This window comes from Eurypyga helias, unplaced genomic scaffold (assembly GCF_000690775.1).
Source record: "Eurypyga helias isolate BGI_N326 unplaced genomic scaffold, ASM69077v1 scaffold14417, whole genome shotgun sequence".
Lineage (NCBI taxonomy): Eukaryota > Metazoa > Chordata > Aves > Eurypygiformes > Eurypygidae > Eurypyga > Eurypyga helias.
This window is the reverse complement of record NW_010259898.1, coordinates 23,518-33,692: the sequence shown is the minus strand read 5'-3', so window position 1 is coordinate 33,692 and position 10,175 is coordinate 23,518. Positions and strand designations below refer to the sequence as shown.

The 10,175-nt window shown below is 41.5% G+C and overlaps 1 protein-coding gene across 1 annotated transcript in view; it reads left to right on the top strand.

The window, feature by feature from the left end:
• Positions 1 to 5,661, top strand: part of TMEM14C (transmembrane protein 14C) — a gene marked incomplete at its 5' end in the record, with an annotated part of 14,099 nt that extends 8,438 nt beyond the window's left edge. The window contains 4 exons of the mRNA XM_010154829.1: positions 1 to 63; positions 2,390 to 2,491; positions 5,252 to 5,339; positions 5,531 to 5,661. Of these exons, the coding sequence (XP_010153131.1) occupies positions 1 to 63; positions 2,390 to 2,491; positions 5,252 to 5,339; positions 5,531 to 5,588 (311 nt within the window). The remainder of the gene's footprint in view (positions 64 to 2,389; positions 2,492 to 5,251; positions 5,340 to 5,530) is intronic.
• Positions 5,662 to 10,175: the final 4,514 nt, after the last annotated feature.

Genomic DNA, 10,175 nt, shown 5'->3' with positions numbered 1-10,175 from the left:
GGCTCGGCTTTGGCTACGCCGCTTTGGTGGCCTCAGGAGGGCTCATTGGCTATGCAAAAGCAGGTAGGGTGCGGGAAGGTGATGTATCTGCCTCCAGCCCCCCGCCTACCCCCCTCCTCCCCTCCTGTAACTTTGTGTGAACTGGGCGGCTCTTTACAAACACCTCCTGTCTCGGAATTCGGGCAGATGCGGGGTTTATCGCTCTGTGCCATGTGCGATAACTGGCTGTTAACTTGCTGCTGGGGGGTGGTGCTTTTTGGGTTGGGCCGGTGCTTTGCGCTGATAAATCCACGATGTGCTTTCTGGTGGATGCTGGTGCCCTGCCTCTGCGCTCTGCTCTCAGGGTGCGCTGACACAAGTTTCCTTCAGAAAGGCTTTTCCCCTGCTGTTTTAAATACATGCGTCCTGTATCTTCAAGTGACGTAAATCACCATTTTTCCCTTAAAGGTTTATTCTTGTTTTAGTATTTGATGGTAATAACGTACTACAAGCTGCGTAGAGTTTTCGGAACGATGCTTTCTCCAAGTAGAGCTGAACAGTGCAAATCTGTCCTTTAGCTTGGTTCCTTTTCTGGGCTGTGCATTGTAAGCTTTATTCTCTGACCCACTGCTTTCATTTCCTGACCATTTTCTGAGTTTGCCCTCCTCTGGACAGGACTGTGGCTTTATCTCTGCTGCAATACTGACACTTCCAGCTTCAAAAATGCCTAGGCCATCTTAGTGTTTGTGATAGGGTACGTGGATGCTAATGCCTATTCCAATCTGTTTTCTGTTGACTTGATTTATCCTTGGGGCTGTGAATGGAGTTTACTGAACACTTCAGTAACTAGTTTCTCTGAGGCCGTTATGAAATGGTCGGTGCCTTTCTTATCCTCGGGTCCCAGGTGGGAGGACATTGTCATGGTGAGGCAAGGGAATCCAGGTCACGGGATTTTTGAATGGGAAATAGGAACTTGTATGTTGACTTGTAGGAAGGAGAAAAAAAAAAAAGGCAAACTGTTGTATCCCTAATAACTTGGAGAAAGCAAAAGAAAATTGAACTTTCATCCACAGAGCTAGGATAGCTCCATTCTTTTACAATGAGGTATATTTACTCACACAGTCCGTGGTCAGCTGTTGGTGCCTTGGGAAGAATATGGGAACAGGGCAAGCAAAGATTGATTAGAAGATTGATTTTCCTGACTTTGTTTAGTAAGTTCTCTGGGTCCCAGTGTTTTGAGACTTAGGAATCTCTTGAGCCAGAGCTATTGTGGCTGTGCCAGTAAGTGTATGTATCAGAGCTGCTTAAACAATGCCTTGAGGTAAAATTCAAGGGTATGGTGGCCATGTCTTGGCTCCCAGGCATGTGGAAAGAATTGCAGCTACCACGTTGGTTGCTAAACTGTATGCTGTGCAGAGCAGCCGCTTACTAGGGTGTGCATCTTTTCCTTACACAGGTACAAGAATATCTGGTGCTTCCTATGGTCTTCATCTCTTGCTTTTTATACCAAAAGCAGAGTCTGAAGCAATGTTACAGCTGCCTTGCTGATGACAGAAAAATTATTACTTTCTGGTAGCGTTATGCGATCCTCCTGTAACACTGAGAGGAGATCTTTGTCAGCTGAGCTCTGAAATCTCTAGTCTTTTAAAGGTGACGTGAAAAATGGAATATATAAAGAACCACCACCCTCGGTAGCATTAAGATGCTCTCCATTAGCCTTACTGAGGGCATTCACCACCCACAGTGGTCACACTGCTTCATTACTTGATGCAATCTGTAAATTGACAGTTTGGATGTGGTATTCTTTATCTTCGGGTAGTTTGGGATTATCATTTATACTGCGGACTTGATCCAAAGTTTAGGCAAGTCTGGGAAACCTTCTTCCAAAGTCTGCAGTTATCGTTGGATCGTCTTAGGTGTACTGAAGAGATACAACCTTACTTACTCGACTCTGATGCTTCTTTGGCAACTCTTTATTTGTCTGAATGCTCTCCTGCCCAGTTCAGTCCACGTGTCCTTTTTCTGTTCTTAAACCCTTACTCTTTAATTCATACACTGCCTCTCAAGAAATTCTGATATGACTGATAAAACTACATGCTCCAGTTTGCACAAGGAAAACACTAATTCTTTCGCTTTTTTTCACTGTTCTTTCCATCCTAAATATATTAATGGCTTTGCTGTTCAAGAATTAAATACTAATGCTATTTGTATCTTAAAGCAAGAGTATTTAAACGTGTTTCTTGGTTCAGATCAGCACGTTCTTAATATCTCAAAAGAAAAAAAACTCTCTCTAACCTGTTTTATAATCATGAATGCCCATCTTTGTTGTTGATGTTTCACAAAACAGATAAACTGATGAGCAAGTTTATTTCTGAGCTTCTAATAAATGCATTGTCATTTACTTATTCAGGCAGTGTCCCATCGCTAGCTGCTGGCCTTTTCTTTGGGAGTTTGGCTGGACTGGGTGCCTATCAGCTCTCACAGAACCCAAATAATGTTTGGATTTCTCTGAGTAAGTAGTTTAAAATTTTCATTGGAAGTGATTATATTTACCCTAAAATAACTGGATACTTAAAATGAGTACCTAAAAGGCTTAAACTGATGGTTCTATAAATCTGGTTTCAATCCAATCTTTAAACTTGTGTTTTAGTTGCCAAATTCCACTGCTTTCTGTGGAATGTGAACAGTTAGCATTACCTAATCATTTTTCAAAGCATATATGAGAATGCGTATTAAAAACTGCTCTGCTTGTCTTCATTTGTCTTGCTCAGAGTTTCTCACTGTGTTCCTTTTGCAAGAAGTATAAAGTACTTTGGGTGATAGTTTAAACTTACTTTTTTGTTCCTTTTCTCCAACATCAGTGGAAAATAGCTGTTATTTATCATTAAAGTTTGTCTTCTGAGCATCAAAAAACCTATTTTTTGGTAAAGATTGTGAAGGAAGATGTCTGCTAGGATGAAGTGAAACGTGTTTAAAAAAAAAAATCAAACCAAATGACCATTATTTCACATCCTTCTGAAAAAAAGATCAAATAAGCATTTTCTGTTTTAAAATTTGTATGTGTTATGGTGTGAATCTCCAAAATGCCATTTTTGTCTTTCTGCCATTTATCATATAGAGTTCAGGATTGCAATCAAGTTAGGACAGTTACTGCCTATCACTTCAAACTGTGTGTGCCTAAAGCTCATGTCAGTTGCAAAATAGCATGACTTGAACTTTTCACATTCACTAATAAGTGAGGGTACCTTGCAATTGAAGTGAGCTGAGAAAATATATGTAGGTAATTCCTGCATCTTATCTGATGCCTGACACTTGTTAGGCTGCTGTATCCCAGACACAAATTGAAGTGAGCTGAGAAAATATATTTACCTACTGCTGTAGGTAAATATTTAGGCTGCTGTATCCCAGACACTTGTGAGCATGTGTTTTGTGTACTCCTTTTGCCAGTGTCTGTGTTAGTAGTATCCTCTCCTCTCCTGAACTGTAGAAGGCACCAGTGCATGGCAGTACTCTAGCACTAGCTATCTTTCAGTCCCAGGCTTGGCTGAATTGGTGGCTGCCATCATGCCCCTGCCTCATACGGGTGTGTTTGAAGGATGATAGTGCAAGGGAAGTGCTAGTAAATGGATCTCTGGCCTCTGTGTGTCCTCTTTTTGGCTGGATCCTACTTTCAGCATCCTGCAGGAGGCTGGAGCATTTCAGGAAACATGATACCCCCGCAGAATGCCCATATCCCTTATTTTATTATTGCTGAAAATGGCAGAGACTGTGATTGGCTTATTTTTATATATGGCAAATATGTGGAATTACAAAGGTGGTGTACCCCTGAGGAGATTTAACAGAGAAGCAAGCTTCAGTAATGCAGTTTCTTCTTCCTTCTTCTCAGAACTGGAGCCTCCCTTCTCCCTGACTTGGAGAAGCTAACTAGGGAGAGTCATTGCTTGGTGCTTAAAGAGCTGCCACTGACTTGAGCATTTGTTCACTGAAGCAGTGACATAGCATCTAGCTCTTTGTGTGAAAGGGGAAGGCCCAGTGTTTCTCTATGCTTCAGCCTTGTTCACAGTGCAGTCTACTTTCACATCTACTGGATAGGTCAAAAGCTGGGCACAGTCAAGCCTAAATAACTGCAATAAACTGCAAGTACAGCAAGCATAACGGGAGTGAGCCAAAGTATTTTCCCAAATGTAGGAGACAGATACATCTCTATAATTCAGTAGCATGTGGAGTCTTTTCCTCTTCCTTTTCATGCTTTAAAGATTTTGGAGAAAGTATGTTCTACTGCTGTGTTAGACAGAATTACATTTAGTGGGGTATATATATTTTGAAGGTTGAATACTGAAGTGCTTTAGTTCTTTCTTGCATGTTACACCATGGTCCCCATCTTCTACATATCTACTTATATGAGACTGTTAGATGTCAAGGGCAATATTTAAGGGGATGGTAGGGAGGAAGGATGCCGTGGCTAGGATTGAAGATGAGCTGCATCCTGCCAAGACCAGCCATCACTTAGAAACAGTGGTAGAAAATGAGTGGGTGCAACATGTTAATGTGTAGCTGTTGCCACTGGGTAGCAGATGCATGCTAAGGATTTAATCAGTATGTTTTCTGTATATTTTTTTTGGTCTTCGTCTTCCTTTGAGACACAGTGTTCCAGACATTGCCCTTTCTGTTTTACTGTCTCAGTGAAACTCCCTGGCTCGTGTCTCTATGTCAAACAGGCAGAGTGGCAGAGCTTTAACTCTGCCATCGTAGTGGAAGGTTGTGCAGGGCTGAAATGGATTGGTAATGCTTAGCGCTTGCATGGGACAGTTCCCTTTCAAAGTCTTATCCAATCAGGACTTAGTTAATGCTCAGGACATGACAAATTAGGCATGAAAATGCTCTCTCGCTTTTACAAGTGGGATAATTATGTGTACAGGTTTAGTCATTTGCAAGTGCACAGGGAAGGAGTGAGTTCCAGAGCAGAGTAGCATAGATTATTTCCAGTCTCCAAAGAAGAACATTTTGACAAAGAAATCTGAGGACAGGGTGTGCAGAAGCATATGGAGTGCACTGTCAGCTACAATTTTATTTGGAATACTTACTCTTCACACACTGAGGCATTCCAGAGTCTGCACAATTTATTGACCCTTTTAGTCCATTGCATGGAATAACCCTGTTTCACTTTTAACTTGATGCTACTACTTCTCTCTGACCTGTTAGTTTTGAATTGTAGCATCTCACTCACACACATGCATTTTTGCTGACTGCACCGTATAATCTCTCCTTTAAGTTACGTCTGGAACACTGACTGGCGTCATGGGAACAAGATTTTACAACTCTGGAAAATTCATGCCTGCAGGGCTGATTGCTGGTGTCAGGTACAATACAGTATACTTTTTTTTTTAGCCTCCTGTACGTGATTTCTTATTTGCTTCATTAACCTGAGATGGAGCAAATCGTATTTTGTGTATTTTTTTTTTTTCAATGCACCAGTTACGTGGGAAGTATTTGAAAAAGAGTTGACAAATTATTCTTACTGTTATTTCATTCTGTGTTTTTCCCCATATAGTTTGCTAATGGTTGGAAGATTAGCACTGAAGGTGATGGACAAGCCCCACGATAAGTAACTGTTAATTTTACAGTTTAATGTCTGGATAAGGAAACCTGATAATGAAGTTGCATGAATGCAGAAGCAAGAAGATGGAACAACTTTCTATATCAAGAAAAATTTTTCTTTTTTTTATATATATATACAGGGGAGTAGAATGATGAGACAGACAGTTTATATACAGGGTGCCGTTTGTTTCAATGAACTGGTAGAGCTATTATTGTGTAGTGAGAAATTGGTCCTGGGTTTGATTTTTCCCAGACACATTTCAGTGTATTTTAACACTTCCAAGTTTTAAATTCCAAAATACACTGCTGACATGTATGAAGCAGAGAGGACCTGTAATTAAGAATGTATCCACAAAGGCATCAGGAGTAATCGGCTAAATACAACAGTGCACCTCCTACCTTTCATACTGAGTATTACAGTATGCTTCACCTGTGGCAGTCTGGGTTGATACACCATGTCTGTATAACATCAATCAGATCTTGCCTTTTTATTGTGAAATGATCCTAAAATAATGCTTTTCTACCATTAAAATCTGTTACAAACCTTTATTTGGCATGGCTTTGTATCCTTTCTGTGTGTATGGAACTAGGTTGGTGGTTTTTTTCACCTTTTTGTTTTCTTTCAGTGGAAGCAGTGGTCTGTTATTGAAGTGCTGTTTTTTGATGGTATTTAAAAATCACTTTTAAATGGAGAGGCAGGAGATTAAATTAGAAGTCTTCATTAACACTGCATTAAAGCAATTGTTGGAAAGGAACTTAACTCCGTGGATTAATTAACCAAGGTGTGTGTGCTAGACTGAATGAACCGTTGACTGTGATCTGCCCAAAGGACTGTATAACCAGAATAAAGGAGCTTAATATTAACACTATTCAGTTCTGGTCTTACAGGCTTATTTGACAACAGAATGTACCAGCATTTTATTTTGTCACTTAGGAAAGAGGCTGTGCCTCTTCAGATCTGCCTTTACTAGGAAACCTTGGACTTTGGAAAGTTCCTGGTTCTGCTGTGGTGCCTGAGGGCTGAAGTGTGGAAGAGGCATCAGTTTCATCTTGTGCCTTTATTGACACTCCAATCTTGATTGCTTCTCCTGCACCCAGTCTCCTGGCTCTACTAGTGCAGACACGGCTAACAAGCTTAGCATTGTGATGGAAGGGAGAGGCAAGAAAGGGCTAAAAGAAAATCCTTTATCAACTTACTCTTTGATATACTACAATTCTTGCAGTGTGTAACTCATATTTTGAAGTTTGTATAGTAACGAAGATTTTATTTTATTGTGGAGTGACTAAGATTTTATTTTGGGACCTTTATGCCATTGGTTAACATAATGATGGCAAGACAGGTTTAAATTCATTTACATCTCAGGCACAGTACTTCCCATTTTGTAGTGCTTAAAGGGTATTTGTAACAGTTCTTTCAAACTGTATAAAGTAAATATTATTGTTGTATTGCAACATAATTGCCCCACTTCACTGGTCACTTCAAATCTTGAATTTCCTGTTCTGAAAATGGCTAATGGTATTGAGCCAGAGTGACATTCCGTTGTTGTGGATCAGTGGCAACCCATGTGGTGGTAGATTGAAAGCTGTCATAGGAGAAAGGGGTAGTTACAAGCAGATCTGTAGATGTTGGGCCAGTTGTGCTGTGTGTCACTAATTCTCTTAGATAAAGATATAAAATGGATTCTGTGGTTATGAACATAATTCATATTGTAACCTCTCGTCTCCGGGCACTTAATCTGTAAATAACCTGATCAGTACAGGATGGGTCTTCAGGGAGCAACACTAAAACCATGTAAAAGCGTATCTGACATTCTAGTCTCAGTTAAATCATAGCCTCTTCGACCATGCTGTAAGCAAAAACCAACAGAAGTTTTGTAATTACCTTTATATATTTTAAATTTTCCCGTGTAATCGAGTAGAAAACTCCTTCCCTGCTACAGATTTTTCTAGAGCCATTCAGGAATAAGAGACATTAATATCCTTTCTGCAGACTGCCCGTGCTTTTAGGCTGCCTGTGCTTTTAGGCTGACCGTTACATAAGCCTAAACGTTTTCTTTCCTATTTTTATTGTATAGGTTTTGATGATTATTCCACTCAGAGTGGTCTCTATGTAAATTGAGGTTATTACCTTTGCATTGAATTTGCTGTGGCCATGCCATGGGTTCAGTGAAACTTCATGTTGTAAATCAGATTGTGTATGGATGTGACATTTGGAAAGGGTGATTTAGTTATTTTTAGGAAACAAACTGTTGAAATAATGCTTTAATTAAGGCTGCACTGTTCAAAGCACCCTCTGGAAAGAAAAATGTTAGTTTAATATCACTTAGAGTCGCCTGTCAGCACAAGCTGAAGTGAGTACTGATTTTTTTTTTTTAACGAGGCAGAGGAACAGGAGACTACTTTTACAGTACACAGCCTGGGTCACCAGGATTCACCAACTCAGGGTTTGATCATGCCTCCAGAACCTAAATACATTATAGTAATGACAGAAGATGAGAGTTTGGGTTATCAAATCCTCATTTCCCAGCGTCAAGACCCAGGCTCTATTCCACGTGTTGCTGTCACACCTACAGTGCCTGGTGGAAGCTGGGTGGCATTAGGAAATGTCAATTGTTTCACCTCTCCCTTGAGGGGCTCGCTCAAGAGTAGAGGAGGGCATTTCCTATTCCCTTTGGAAGATAAATGATCACTCGAGAGTAGGAGCTTGCCCTAGACTTTCCAAGCGGGATGTCTTTGTAATAGCAGTTGGTTACCATGAGTCCTGGAAAGCGAGAGATGTTGGGCTGCCTTCAGCCCCCACTCTGGATGGGTCCAAGCTCCCTTCCCAGGAGACGGTCCTGTGCCTCAGGCCGGTCGCCTGGGGAAGCCACACCGCAGTGGAGAAGGGAGTGCAAAGTTCCTGGAACCTGTGGTAACAGGAGCAATTATTTATCTTAGTTTTCTATTTAAAGCTAAATAGTGACTGGCAAAAATAAACATCCTGAAGCTGAGAAATGGAACCCAGGTTCCTCTCTGCCCAGGTGGAAAACCCACAAAACAACCTAAATTTCCCCTATGCTACATGTTTACTTCTGGCTGACCCTAGATTCTTTCCCGCTCAGGATCTTGCCTGTGGGGTCCCAGTTGCTCGCACAGGCATGTACAGGCTGAGAATGTTACAGACGACACAGCTAGGGCAGATGTGAGCAAAGATTTGGGGCGGGGATGTAAAAATCTTGTATACTTGGGTGCATTGATTGTGCCTGAATCTTTACAGGTAGAGCACTGAGACCTCTAGTACAGCAATAATCGTCTGAGGTTCAATGGCAGCGTTGGGTTGAGGGGAGGAAAAGCAACCCTTTTACTTACCCGTCGATAGATGTCACACTCCAGCTGTTCTTTCAATTAACGTGACATTCAAAGGTAGTAAAATCTCTTTAATTTAGTACAAATCTCTTATAGTGTAAGAATATGAGTAACATTACACTAGCGGTACAGACGACTTTCTTTTACAGACTAGCAAAGGGGACTGAGGAGGATGGAAAACGTTTCAAGTGAAACGGTTTAGAAGGGGAGTACTTGTGGGCTGTCCTACTTCATCCCTTGTTCTGAGAATATAGTACGTGACTGGTTTTAATGCACGGCGTATCCCCTAGCTCTTGTTCTGCTGCAGGCTTCCAAAGTGCAATTTGCCGTGTCCCAGTTCTGTCAGTCATTGTGCTGGGAGCTGTCGGCACTCTGTCATCACCCGCCGAGGGTCAGTCCGTGTTGAAACTAATATGGCCTGAAGTATTTCACAATTATCCTTCTGTGGTGTTAAAATTGCTGGCTTCTTGGCGTTATAGTCATGCTTTCTGACTACACAATTTAATCACCTGGAAAAATAGGAGGGGAAAAAAGGTCAGGAGAAGCTCCAGGCAGTTGTGACAGGAGGGAAGTCTTTGTTCCTCCTGAATCCCTGCAAGTGAAAATGGCAAAATGTTGCATCAATAACGGCACAGAGATGTCTGCGCGCATTCTCCCCTCCTCCTCCATGCCATGCTGGAGCCAACTAAAATGCTTAGGGTTTAGTGCCATATCCCCAGCTCAGTCCAGGGCACAAGTGACTTTGGGTGTTCCTTTTGGTCTTCTTGTGCCTCTCTTCTGAACCTGTGAAATGGAGATAACGTTTGCTGTCTGTCTTTTTCATTGCTGTCTTACACAGCGCGTGGCATACCGTGTTCGTAAAATCACTCTTTCATGACTGGTAGCTAATACAGTCTGTTGTCATTTTCATTTGATGCTCGCTTTGAAAAAGAAATACCTGATGAGAAAAATTATGGTCAGACAAATGTCTATTTCCCTTCTGTCACTTTGTTAAATGTTAGCATTTGCACAGTATTTTGAGATCCTCTCCTGCAAGTACTGTAACTCAGTTGAACTCAGTACTAACACTTGAAATCATAGAATATCCTGAGTTGGAAGGGGCCGACGAGGTCCAACTCCTGACTCCACACAGGTCAACCTAAAAGTGAAACCATGTATCTGAGAGCTTATTGAACTCTGACAGGCGCAGGGCCATGACCACTTCCCTGGGAACTTGTTCCAGAGCTTGACCACCCACTCAACGAAGAACACTC